The sequence below is a fragment of the Phycodurus eques genome, chromosome 13, assembly GCF_024500275.1.
Source record: "Phycodurus eques isolate BA_2022a chromosome 13, UOR_Pequ_1.1, whole genome shotgun sequence".
Lineage (NCBI taxonomy): Eukaryota > Metazoa > Chordata > Actinopteri > Syngnathiformes > Syngnathidae > Phycodurus > Phycodurus eques.
The window spans coordinates 23122701-23136392 of NC_084537.1; the positions used below are offsets into that span (position 1 = coordinate 23122701).

At 42.2% G+C, this 13692-nt stretch overlaps 1 protein-coding gene across 9 annotated transcripts in view; it reads left to right on the top strand.

Annotated features, from left to right (window-relative positions):
- The window catches only part of LOC133411174 (adenylate cyclase type 1-like), a 38442-nt gene extending 24774 nt beyond the window's left edge, over positions 1–13668 (top strand). Inside the window, exons 13-23 of one of the 9 annotated variants that reach the window (XM_061693180.1) lie at positions 776–1038; positions 2030–2156; positions 3417–3572; positions 3646–3792; positions 3859–3957; positions 4844–4958; positions 5047–5171; positions 6471–6891; positions 7023–7083; positions 10964–11022; positions 11417–13668. In XM_061693180.1, the coding sequence (XP_061549164.1) occupies positions 776–1038; positions 2030–2156; positions 3417–3572; positions 3646–3792; positions 3859–3957; positions 4844–4958; positions 5047–5171; positions 6471–6860 (1422 nt within the window). In that variant the 3' untranslated portion in view covers positions 6861–6891; positions 7023–7083; positions 10964–11022; positions 11417–13668. Of the gene's footprint in view, positions 1–775; positions 1039–2029; positions 2157–3416; positions 3573–3645; positions 3793–3858; positions 3958–4843; positions 4959–5046; positions 5172–6470; positions 9983–10963; positions 11023–11416 lie in introns of those variants that run through there. The other 8 variants (XM_061693174.1, XM_061693177.1, XM_061693178.1 and 5 more) reach the window with 8 other exon arrangements.
- Positions 13669–13692: the final 24 nt, after the last annotated feature.

Sequence of the window (13692 nt, forward strand, 5' to 3'; positions counted from 1 at the left end):
CTTTGACATGCGAGCGGAAACTCGAGATGCGAGCGCTTTATGGTGGCAGCAAACTCAATTCAACTCACTTCACAATAACCAGCAAGTTTAATCAAATTTCAGCAAAAAAGAGAGGTTTCAAGCTGTTTAATGCCACTCCCAGTAGAAATTTACAGCCAAACTAAGCATCACATAAAGAGAATACATGTTGTGTATGTGAAACAACCACATAAATCTGCTTTAACGCTAGCTTAATGCTAACAAACGACCAAACGAATGGAAAATGTCATTGAAATGCTAACAGTTAGCATTGACAGTGGTTTTAGAACCCTTCAACACATTCACTGCCATTGACGGCTGTTGAATTCAAATATCCATGTTGACACGGAGGACTGGCAGTGATGAAGAAACAGATATTTGAACGCATATGGTGGAACAACACATATCGACAGATAATATAACATTACCCACAGGCGTACAGTATATTCTTCAATAAACTTTTCAATGCTTAACATTATATTTAATGGTTTTATTGCTCTGTGTTTTTATAAAGTATAATATTATAGAGGGCTATTTTCCTGATTAAAAAAAAAGGCGACAGGGAGGCTGGAACAGATCAATGGTATTTCCATTCATTTCAATGGGGAAATATTATTTGCGATAAGAGCGCTCTGAGTTAAAGGCATACACGGAACAAATGAAACTCATATCTCAAGGCACCACTGTAACCTTTTTCTTATTTAATTTTATTTTTTTTAATAAAGTGCACACATTTAGTTGTTTGCTCTCAATACAGGTGGGCTGCATGCCCTGGATGTGGGGTCCCGCCAAGACCAACAGCTCCATCGTCATCATCGACACGGACAGCGACGTCAACCGCACCACGGCCGAGCTGCCCTGCGAGGGCGCCCGCTACGCCTTCCTGTCGTGCGCGGTGGGCACGCTGACCCTGGCACTCTTCCTGCGCGTCTCCTGGCTGCCCAAGATGGCGCTGATGCTCCTGCTGGTGGTGCTCTACATCACCGTGCTGGAGCTCAGCGGTTTTCGCAAGACCGCCGGGTGGGTGAGCCCCCGGGCCCGGCGGGGGCCGCCGACATCAGACGGGCGGCTCGGCAATCATGCAAATGGGATGCTAGATAGCTCCTTTGATTTTCCATCATTTCTTCAAAAGGAGGTTACGCAGAGCCGACATTTTATTTGGGACGTGTCGTGTTTCTCTGATCCAGTTAGGAAAACAGATTAGCAGGAGTTAGGGAAGCCTTTACAGTACATATAAATTGATGTAGACTGTGTATGTGTGTGTGTCCTTAAACAACATTGTTATGTTGTGTAATATTATTAATCATTCACAGCCAGTCCTCCATGTTGAATTCAGCAGCCGTGAATGGCAGTGAAGAGTTAAATGATCTTGACTCTGACAGCATTCCCATAGTCACAAAAATTTAAATGTTGAGTTTAAATCACATTGTCTTCATTTTTTACGCTAAACTTTACACATTAAATAGATTAAGGACTATAATGCTAGCTAATCATAACAACACCAGAACTCAAAATAGCAGTCCCGAGATACAGTACCATGTAAATATGCCCCCTAGAGGTTGTGGGCTGATGTGATTGGACCCTTGATAATTGCTCAAATTGGCTTTCCATGCCATGCCATGCCATGCCACGCCACGCCACGCCACGCCACGCCACGCCATGCCATCATTGTTATGTGCCCTTTCTTTGTTATCCATGTTTTTGTGGTTAAAAGTATTTGGAAGTATTTGAACTGAGAAAAATAATATCTCATCTGTCTCGAACTGGATGCACATTTTGTGGTGATCCCATATTGAGAAATTGAAACGGTATGACCTGCTGTTTTTAGTCCAACATTCAAGCAATTAGACAAGGAAATGTTAAAAATAAATCCACATTGTTGTATAACTTAACACGTGTTTGCTGCCGACTGTGTGCGTGTGCGTGCGGGGGATCACCTCAAGCCTCCTGTGTAGTTTTTCCTGGGTGGTCCGGCCCCAGTGCTGACTTTGTGCCTTGGTCTCTTCCACAGTGGGGGGTCCTTCCACATCCGGGGCTTTGAGCCCATACTGTCTCTGTTGCTCTTCGTCAGTGCCCTGGCCCTCCACTCCAGGCAGCTTGACCTCAAACTGCGCTTGGACTTCCTCTGGGCTGTGCAGGTCAGCCAGCGTTTCTTCCTCACAATGCAATGTTGCGCTGGACGCAAAGTGTTGGTTCATACATGTACATGTACAAAGTTTGTACCTGCCAGGTGCCTGTTCTTTGGCAACAATGAGGGTAAGATGTTTGTTCTGGCTCCGATTGATCAGGAAAAAAGTTGACAATAATAAAGCTACACGAGCAGTTAAAATGGAAACTCATCCATGTACAGAGGGTCTTTACTGACCCCAACTGGTGACAATGTAAAAGAATGTCGTTCCAGTTGTCTCCAAAAGTGTCAATGATGTCCGAATGTTTTGATGATTTTAGCCTGTATACACCACCGCAATGGATTTGAACTAAAGCAGTCAGCATTTGATGGAAGTCAAGAAAACGTTTATGGCATTTAGCAGTCGGCAATTTCCTTAGAGTACATCTATTGTCACAGGCTCAAACGGATTGGGACGTTTGTTATAATATGTAAATATAACAAACATTTTTGATACTTATGACAAAAGTGAAGGCAGCAATAGTTGAAAACTAGCCTCATTTGAAGGTAGAAAAGGATTTCCCTCCTAGTATTAGGAATTACAGTGAAATGGTGTTGAAATGTCAGAATATTTATGAGCCCCTGAAATTGAGCCTTTGTTCAACATTTTCATTTCCATGCGCCCCTTGTACAACATCCTGCTCGCGAACGCACCACCTTTCCCTCGTGGTGGGCAGGTCCCTCCAAGTATCGAGAATATCAATGTCAACGTTCGTTTTGCTATTGAGTGACACCATTGATAGTTTAGTTTCAGTTTTTATGTCCTCTTGGTTTCATCAAATATAGGCCAATATATCTGTGAACTCAAGGCTTTTAGTTATTTACATTTTTTTTAGATTGTATTTTCAAAAATAGATTACAACATTTTAATTAATGAAGTTCAATGAAATAATGTTTTGGGTTATAATTTATGAAATGCTACCTGAAAAAAAATCTTGGGTTAGTCTTGTGCACTTGTTATTATTATTATTATTCATATAGGGCAATGTATAGAGAAAATTTGTTTAGTTACTGTTTGATTTTTCTCAACATTACCTTTTATTAGTATCAGTACTCCAAGTATTTTCTCTTTACCTGTTAACTTTGCCTAAATTATGTCGTGGGTTTGGAGTGATTAAAAATCCAAGTGAGAGAGAAAACAAAAATCACCAAAAACACTCAAAATCTAATTTTCCATAATATATCCCCTTGAATTTCAAGCTGGTCGTGAGTGTTGCATGTTTGGTGACAGGCGGAGGAGGAAAGGGACGGGATGGAAAAAGTCAAACTGGACAACAGGCGGATCCTGTTCAATCTGCTGCCGGCACACGTGGCCCAACACTTCCTGCTGTCCAACCCCAGGAACATGGTGAGCCCAGCTCATAGGCAGGCAGACACACACAAACAGGTAGAACGTCACAAGAAGTGGCATTAAAGAGCATTACAATTACATGTAATGACTTTTCTTTTTCTTCTTCTAGGATCTGTACTACCAGTCTTACGCGCAAGTAGGCGTCCTGTTTGCGTCCATCCCGAACTTCAACGACTTCTACATCGAGCTGGACGGCAACAACATGGGAGTGGAATGCTTGAGACTCCTCAACGAGATCATTGCAGACTTTGATGAGGTTGAGTTGTTTTTATTATTGACTTGCGGCATGAAGAGATTTTAAACTGCAATGTGCGTCTTCCAGCTCATGGATAAAGAGTGCTACAGAGATATTGAGAAGATCAAGACCATAGGCAGCACGTACATGGCGGCCGTCGGCCTCGTCCCCACCGTCGGAACCGAGGTGATACGCACTATTGCGCTAAAGTGTGTGTGTGTGTGTGATATTTACGCCTCATGTCTTAGGGCCATATTGTCCCGTGCGCCGAACTAAGCAAAGGCGCGCCGACGTTATTTTCTGCTTTGACACAAGTGGCGACCACCAAACATATCCTATTTTCTCTGTTTTGTGATACTAAAATATCAGAGAGCGAGAGACAGGAGTAAAGTTACCTTTTTTTATCCTCACACTAGAGCAGAGTTCATATGATGTTGTAATTAACAGAATACAAAACTTAGACAAGTGCAAAGAAATATTTTTCAAACAAAATTTCTTTCAGCCTAATGATAACAAACAAAAGCTTAACGTGTTGCATCGATGTTAACCTTTCAGGCAACGGATATTTGAACACAAGCGATGACACAACAGACGTAGACAGATAATGTATCAATATTTACAGGCATATATTCTTTATCCTCTGCGAAGAATCACTACTGTTACTGTAGCTTACTGAGGAGTGACCGACTCGTGTTCATTCGTATGTCGGTATTATACTGCCCCCGGGTGGCCAAAGCGCACATACTAGAATGATCAGCACAATGTCTATTGAATTGAAGCAAAAAAAGCTGGCAAAAACGGTTTCACTCTTTATACTATATTTAGTTATGTCATAACTATGCTTTTATGAAGTACAATATTCTAAACTGCTATTTTCCCTTTTAAAAAACACACAAAGACAAATCGAGCGTGATATCTTTTTAGCTTTGTGTTGTTAGCCAAAATGTAATTTACGAGCAAGCTTGAGCGAAGTGGAAAAAAACTGACTCATAGTCGCCGGCGCACTTTTAGCCATCAGTTGAATGGTACAAACAATCAAGCACAAAAATAGCATCCTTTTGTGTTGCTTTAGGCCAAGAAGTCAATTTATGACCACCTGAGCACAATAGCGGACTACGCCATCGAGATGTTTGACGTGTTGGATGAAATCAACTATCAGTCTTATAACGAGTTTGTCTTAAGAGTGGGTACGTCTGCACACCGCCACGAACACCATAACAGGCAAAGTATGAAAAGTTTTTCATGTCTGATTTGATTTGTCCCACACCGGCGCAGGGATCAATGTTGGTCCAGTGGTGGCAGGGGTCATCGGGGCACGGCGACCCCAGTATGACATCTGGGGGAATACGGTCAACGTAGCCAGTCGCATGGACAGCACGGGCGTACCGGGGAAGATACAGGTGACAAAATCCGCACAATTTTAGCCTTGTGCATTCAAATGAACGTCGAGTTCTTCACTGAAGTAAAACGTTTGTGAACAACACTGTGTCAAGCGTACAGTACATAACGTATTTGCTCAGAGAGTGCCCATCCCTCTAATTTGCCACAGAGGCTGTCATCCACCTAAGACAAATAAACCCCTCCCTCAAATAGACAGTGCCCTTTATTCCATTAGGAGAGAAGAAAAATGTGATTATCCCAGTCAAAAGATACTAGTGTACACTCATTTCAGCCCATTTGAACACTGTTGCTAACCAAAACAGCAAAACAGGTGGGGATTTTTATTTTAAAATATAATAATATTATAAATATATATGTGTATATATTTGTTTTTCATGTATAAATAATTAATATCAAAAGTAATTTGAATTTTTTTAAATCATTGTATTTTTCCTTAACAGATGAATGGTTTTGCTTATATTTGTTCTAATTTACTGTATGCATCAATGTTGTGCTCTTTTTTTTTACTTGTTTGGGTGTTAACTGGACACACTGACGTTTAAGGTATTAAACAAAGAAAGGGGAAAGGGGAAAAAAAAAATCACATTTATTATTTTATTATAAGATACAATCTATCTATCTATCTATTTCAGATTTAAAATAAATCATTAGAAATTGAAATAAATTTTTTTAGCCATACTAAACTATAAGGATTTTTTTATATTATACATGATATTATAATTCATTATAAAATGTAATTGTAGTTCTTTTCCATCCATCCATCCATTTTCTGAGCCGCTGCTCCTCAGTCGGGTCGCGGGCTGCTGGAGCCTATCCGGGCTGTCATCGGGCAAGAGGCGGGGTACACCCTGAACCGGTCGCCAGCCAATCGCAGGGCACTTGGAAACCAACAACCATTCGCACCCACATTCACACCTACGGGCAATTTAGAGTACCGATCAACCTAGCACGCATGTTTTTGGGATGTGGGAGGAAACCAGAGTGCCTGGAGAAAACCCACCCAGGCACGGGGAGAACATGCAAACTCCACGCAGGCGGGGCCGGGATTTCAAGCCCGGTCCTCAGAACTGTGAGGCAGATGTTCTAACCAGTCATCCACCGTGCCGGCAGTTGTTTTCCAAAGCACTTTAATTCCATATTGACTATTCTGAGAACAATTATGTACCAGAACTGCATATTTTACAATTTTATCTTGTAAAAATAATTGTATTACAAATATTATAATTTTATTTGTATTTATTTACAAATATGATTTTTGGAAAATAAGTCTTAATTGCTCAACTTGTATTCCAACCCAGGTGACGGAGGAGGTCTACCGCCTGCTGAACTCTGACTACGACTTGGTGTGCCGCGGCAAAGTGAGCGTGAAGGGCAAAGGGGAGATGCTGACTTACTTCCTGGAGGGCAAGGTGCAGGGCGTGGGCACGGCCACCACCTCTTCCGTGGTGCGCTCGGCCAGCCTGGCGCGCCGCATCCACTCCTGCGGCAAGACCAGCGTGCCCGCCAACCTGGGCAGCGTCTCCTCGGTCGCCGCCGCCCCCAACAGCCAGCCGACGTGCTTGCCCTCTTCCCGCGTGCCTGCGGTGGGTGAGGAGGAGGAGGAGGAGGAAGAAGAGGAAGAGGAGGATTTAGCTGTGACAGAGATTGAGATTGAGGCTGTGGCGACTGTGGCTGACGCTGCGGTGTAGACACAAACGCAAGTGAGCGACCTCAGCGAAGGTAAGAAGAGCCAAGATGGAGGCCTTGAGGAGAGCCGCCTGCATGTTTCCTGCAGGTGCGACGCTCATGCAGGAAATGAGTCCAGACAATCCTAATTTGCTGGGTTTTCTTTGTTTGTTTTTTTTCTAAAGGAAATGTCAGCTGCTTTCCACTCTTTGGACACACTCGGACAAACTGTCCTTTTCTTTGCAGGTAAAATCTCCGCAGAGGGGCTATTTTCCTCCAAAAAAAAGATCTTTCTAATGATGCCAAGGATGCATTCAATGATTTAAAGTTGTCACAGCGTTTATTTTTATGGTGCGTCTAAGCATGTGCGTATGTATTTGTGAGTGTCTGTGCTTGTATGACAGCGCAATGACATTTTGAACACTTTTGCTGACACATTTATAATTACCAGTGCATGACTTTTTACAAGTTGATAGCCATAGCTACGCTTTCCCCTTAAAGTAAACCAAAGTCATTAGATTTTCCAATATGGCATCCACCAGATTAGCACTCTCTTTCTAACACCACCAGATAAGCTAAAATGGGTCTTTTCTACACCCTGCTCGAACAAACTACAGTGGAACCTTTAAAGTCAAATTCAATTCATCGAGGGACGCTTTAGATTTGATTTTACAGAGGACACCGCATGCTCACGGTTCGGCGCCTGCGAAATCACCTATTTTATTTTTTTCATTTTTTTCTGCAATTCTTTTTCTTTTTTCTTTTTTGGGAAGAAACTAACCCCAGAATTGCTGAATGGCATTTCATCCCTACTTATGTAAGACTTTTTTGGGTTTGAAAAAAAAATATATATATATATATATAATAATAATCATATATAATATATAATAAAAATAAATGATTTCTTTTAAATGCAGTTATAATGGGCGTCAATTATCCACGGTATCAAAAATGTTTTCCTCATTGGAGGTACTATGGCTAAAACAAAAATGTTAAAACAACAAACTTTCCAAACTGTCATAAAAGTATAATAATAAGGTAACCCCAGTCAATAAGATGTAATAACAACTGTATGTTTACTGTCGTGAAAGTGAAACTAAGTTTACCCCTGTTAATAAGAATAATAAGACGTACAAACACGGACACGCTCAAGAGAAGGTGATTTACTGTACGTCGTGGTTGCGTCTCATTGTTTTACAGTCTTAACTCGTAAAAGTGTACAAAATAAATGACTCCACTGTTATATATAATAAGTCATAAAACAACAACAATAATGCGCCTTCTTTTGGTATAAGTGTTGCGCGGGGGAAAAAGCCAAAGAAAAAGAAAACAAATTCATCCTTTGTGGCCCTTTGCGATGTGCGTCACGTGATGTCATGCGAAACGGGGGTGCAGCTATTGTCGCGGAGAAAGCCAAAGAACAAGCGGAACACGTGCAGAATCAAGCACAGAGGGAAGGAAAAAAAAGACCATTTTGCCATTTTGGACTTTTAGAGGTTCCACCGTACCTGTTTCACACTTATTTTACACACGACGATTATTTAATGCAGTAAACACACAAGTTGTGCCCTTGAGGAACAAAACCTCCAAGTATGGTGTAAACGCACACAACATGGGTAGGCAACCCGCGGCCCGTGGGCCAGATGTGAGCGAATCTGAAAACAGAAGACATTTAACCCACGAATGCTCGGAATATTTCAGAACAATAAAGATTTGCAGGTCTTTATATCAGGAAAAAAAGGCATTCCCCAAATCTGACGTACGGTATTGTATAAAGACAGTATTAAAGCACACAACTGCACAATAGCAAGTCTACTTTATAATGTATTTATAACACAAATGGTTATGGAAACATCGGTGCTGTTGGCCCACATTTTTCCTATATAGCTATACAGTGGACCACCCCCGTATTCGTGGTTGGATATTCGCAAATTCACCGACTCACCAAGTATTTCTGGGGGGTGGGTGGGTGGGGACCTTCTCCTCCATTATTTGCTCAAAAACTAAAGTATTAGCCTACTGAAGTTCTGTAATGTAGCCCCCCCCAAAAAAAAATCTGATTTTTTTTTTTTTTTTTTCTTCTTCATGGCAAAATACTGTCTACAGTATGTATGTACTTTGGGAGAACAGTTCTGAGGTTCCAGTGGTAAACAAAAAATACTGTCATAAATATGAATAATGATGAATTAATAATCTACCGCAGTTGTACATGTAGATCAGTGCTTTTGATAGTGTTTAGGCCAGCAGAGAAGGACTTGAAGGCCCTCAATTTTAATCCGTTTTAGGGGAGTGTCAATCAATGGCGGAATTTTGCTGTTCACGGTTGGGCTCGGTCCCCCCGTCCCCCCGCGAATCGCGGTGGTCCACTGTACGCCATGCGGCTGTATCTTGGGTGTATAGCCTCGATCTGCATCTGTGTACATCCGTCATGTTTCTGCCTTACTCCACGGCAAGCTTATCAGTGTTTGCAACCTGCCTTTTTACATATATTCACTTTGATATGCAGGTCATACGGTTTTACGTTGTTGTTTGTAAATAGCCAAACAAAGCTATGATACATCTTGTACAGTGTAAAGATGGTTTATTGAATATTTTGTAATAAAGACAATATTGGTGTATAAAATAATGATTAGGCCTACGGGTTCATGAAGGCGATATTCTTTATCTTCCGCGAAGAACAGCTGATATTACAGAGGAGCTGTGACCGTCTCCATGTACCGTATAGCCTGTGTCCGTATTATACTGAACGTTAAACCATCAAAGCTTGAAGAGCAAAAATTAAAAGCATTGCACCTGGCAGAGAGAGAGAGAAGCAACTTTGAACTTGTTGCGTTTGGCCTACAGCAGCGAATAAACCGTGTCAAGTTTGTCCGAGGCTCACTGTGCGTGCGCGTGTCAGTGAAGGCAAAGCAAACCGTCACTTGCACAATCATCACCGTGACTCACCTTAAAAAGAAGCGATGACCTCACAGAAAACAAAACAAAAAAAAGGTTGTTTCAGGATGCCGCTGAAGTACACGCACACGGTGAAGCAATGAGGGGGAATCCGAGGTCAACGACAGTTCACAAACAACCCCCCGCCTCCCCGCCCCTCCCCTCCCCCACTACCCAATGTAACCATCTTACTGGCATGTACGCAAGCCTTCAGCACACTTTTTTAATCCTCTTTCATCAATAGAACGTTCATTCATCTGACACGCTTGCTGATTCTGTGATGCAATGACAGAAAGAGGCAGCGTCGAAGGATCACGGATCACGGGCCGCGCACGGGTCATGCACCTTATGTTGCACACCCCTACCTTCAATTATTGTCAGCATGAATTACAAATTATTATTATCTTTTAAATTAAGGAAGACTTTAATTGGTTCTTTGGATTGTCAAATCAAGTGTCCAGTACAGTAAATATATTTTCATTTTAGTTTGGATTTCAGTCAGATTATTGTTTAGGCTGTATTATTTTTTATTTTATTTTTTTTTCACTCTTAAATGGAGCATCGTCTTTTATCCCCCCAGAAACGCACACACACACACACACACACACTTTTGCTACATCACACTCAAGATTCCTTGTGTCCCCACCTGCTTGTCATTAAGCTCCACACTTGACATGAATCAGTCATCAAGCGCCACATCGCTGACTCCAGCCAAAACGCTTCAGTTTGAATCACCAAACGCCCACAATGGACTTGCAAATACAACATGTGAGGTTTTACTTTTTTTTTTTTTAAAAAAACAATCTCTATATCAGTGTTTCCCAACCTCTGTTGAGCCGTGTTACATATTTTAGATTAGAACAAGTGTCACAGAAAAAGTGGATTCACAGATTGTGTACCTTCTACCAATTAGTGGATTGAATTGTTCTGCATGTAACTAACTATATGTTGCAGTAAAGATAGACGAACAAAGATGTATTATTCAATACATTTTATGGCATTGTTTTTTAACCGGTCACAGCTTGCACCCAAGCACTCCGCACTTGAGCCAACGCTCAAGCTGAAATGTCCCTTGGCGCTTTCATCTGAAATGTTCCTTTGATCCTTTGTTCTTTCGTATGAAATGTTCCTCTGAGCTTTACTATTTCATCTGAAATGTTCCTTTGCACGTTCATCTTTGCTGACGTCCCAGCTGCCAATCACCGGGCCCGCCCTAAACAGCCCTCACTGAGAGTTCAGATATTACGCGATGTACGTAGCCCACTTGAACACTGCCCACCACACACACGTACAGATATTTAAATGTTGCTTTGTTCTTGTAGCTGAAATGTTCTTTTGCTATTTCATCTTCGTTGACATCACAACCGCCAATCACCAGGCTTGGCCTTAACAGCCCACACTCAGTTCCAAATATTGCAGTACTTGCAGAACAATTGGACATTTCTGTTTAGAGAAGGCCAAATTAAGTTAATTTCTCAAGGTTATAGTGCACTTTTGGTTCGCCCAAAGGACGGATTATCCCTAACTTTCTGTCTTTGCTGGCTGATATTGACTACAGTGGCTTGAAATTAAATAAGTGCAAAATCTGCCAATTATTCCTGACTGTAGCTTTAATTTCCAAACAATTTACAATCACCCCAAACAGCGTCGATCGCTGGAGGACATCCCGGAGGTGTCCGGGTTGGAGGACGGAGCTGACGAGAGCCACGCGCCAGAACGCAGAGAGAGCGAAGGAGACGGGATGTTTGGAAGTGACGAGGAGGACGACGTCCCCCTGAAGGTTCTCCGGCCCATGCGGATGTCTCGCTCCTTCGGCGAGATCCCTTCGCGGCTGCTGGCGTCCACCCGGTGTCGCGCGGAATCAGCGCGACTGGAATCGTCGCAGTTGGGCGAGAGGAGCGCAGCGAGCGAGCAAAGGCTAAGCAGTAGAATGACGGCCAGTTTTTGCTCCTGGGAACAATTCCGACCGCCACTGACCAAAAAGAAGCGCATAAAGAAGAAGAGGAGGAGGAGGAGGAGGAAGAGGTTATCCTCACTGCAAAAAATGGTAAAAACAAATAAATCAAGCATTATAATCTGAATACAGTGGAAGGTCATTTAGATTATAGATTAAGTAGAAATAATCACTTCCTGGGTCAAATTGTTCACATGAGAAAACCTTTTCAAATGTAAAAGGGATTTTTTTAATTTTTTTTTTTCAGGTAACATTTTTATGTTCTTAACTGTGGAAAACCAAGTACCGCTATAGAAATAAACTAAAACTCATCATGAGTTAATTTGTTCCAGGCTCAAGCTGTTACTTGTCCGGGAAATAGTTTGTCATATTTTAACATTTGTAACTGTAAGAATATGGAGAATTCATCAATGGTGTACCATTGTAAGTTTTTGTAACATTTGGTTCTCACTAACTTTTGCAGTTTCTGCAGTTCCCCCAGTGGCTGGTGAATGTGATGGTCAACATTGAGGAGGCGAAATCACACCAGCTGCTGATTGAGTGAACGGCAACCATGTGCAAGTGTGACCCCCCCCCCCCCCCCACCTCCCCATTAAACATCTAAAAGAATAGATTCATCATCTCTTTTTGATTTGAGTTTTATCTCTCCGTAATGCTATAAAATTCCACAAGATGGTGCCAAATCCGTGGCAAATAGAAAATAGTGGGTGTCAAGGAAGTAAGTGATAGATTGTCCTTTGTATGGTGGGGAGGAGCTAAGTTTAGCCGGGGTATTTAGCAGAATTTGCAGAGTCTTCACCGCATGCGTATATTTTTGCTCTTTTGCACGACTATTAGGAAGCTCGTGTAAACGGCCGCAAAGAGCGTTACTTCAAATTCCCGTTACACAAAACTGTTCGGACATGAAGCGAGCATCTGCAAGCCAGCTACTTTTAAGGGTAATGTTGAAGAGGAGTTTGAAATGTGATACATCGGTTTGTCCGCCATGCTGGATGTGGCAGATGAAGGAACGCAAGTAAATTAGATTGCTCTTGATTGTCACAAATAACATGTGAAGTTGCACACATTTGATCAACTTTGCAATGGTCTATTACGGTGATTGTTTGTTGTTGTTGTTGTTGTTGTTGTACCAGGGAAACGGTATGAAGAGAAAGACAGCAGATGTAGTCATTTTCTTTTAGTCGTGGTGGTAGCCACAAGAAGCTTGCTGAGCCACACGAGAGTGACGGTAATATGACATTTTCGAACAGTGAGCACCGTGGTCGGAGTGGACTTCCAGGTAACTGACGCACTCGCCTTGTTCATGTAAACCTTCTTCGTCGTCCTTATTGTGTTCTTTATGAAAATTATAATATAGATGCTGGATGTTGTCATGGTTGATGACGGAATGACAGACTGCGCTGAGTTTTATCTGTAAAGTCAAGATTACCCTTTCACTTCTCCTCGACCCAATGACGTATTCCAACTGAGGGAAGGTGGCGGAAAGGTTTGGAGATTTGGCTTTCCCAAGCGGGCCAATATTTTGTTCAATAATGAATTAAGGCTAAGTAAGATGAACATCCTAACCTGACATTGCAGTGCCATCAATTTTCAGCCTTTCTTCTGCAGTTTTGTTTCGCTCTGATTGAGCGAGGTCAGTTTCTGCTGTGTAGTTAGGGCATTCCGTAACGCCGCTCTCGGTTTCCTGAATCCTGACTCCTTGGCTGTTTCTGAAAGCCGTGCTTCTGAGGCGGTTCGCCCCGAAAAGAGTGAGGCTGCTCTTGCGGTAGTGTGAGGGGTCTTCGGGTTCTGCCTCCTCCAAATTGTTTGTGAAGATCTCCAACAAAGATCTCCGGACTCATGAAACATTTCTGATCTAGTCTCCGTTTCATACAGTCCACCACCACCACTTGAGGGACTGACTGCATCCTGAGATCTTCTGCCACCAAAGATGTCCAAAACAATGTCACCGCCACAAAAACTTTTTG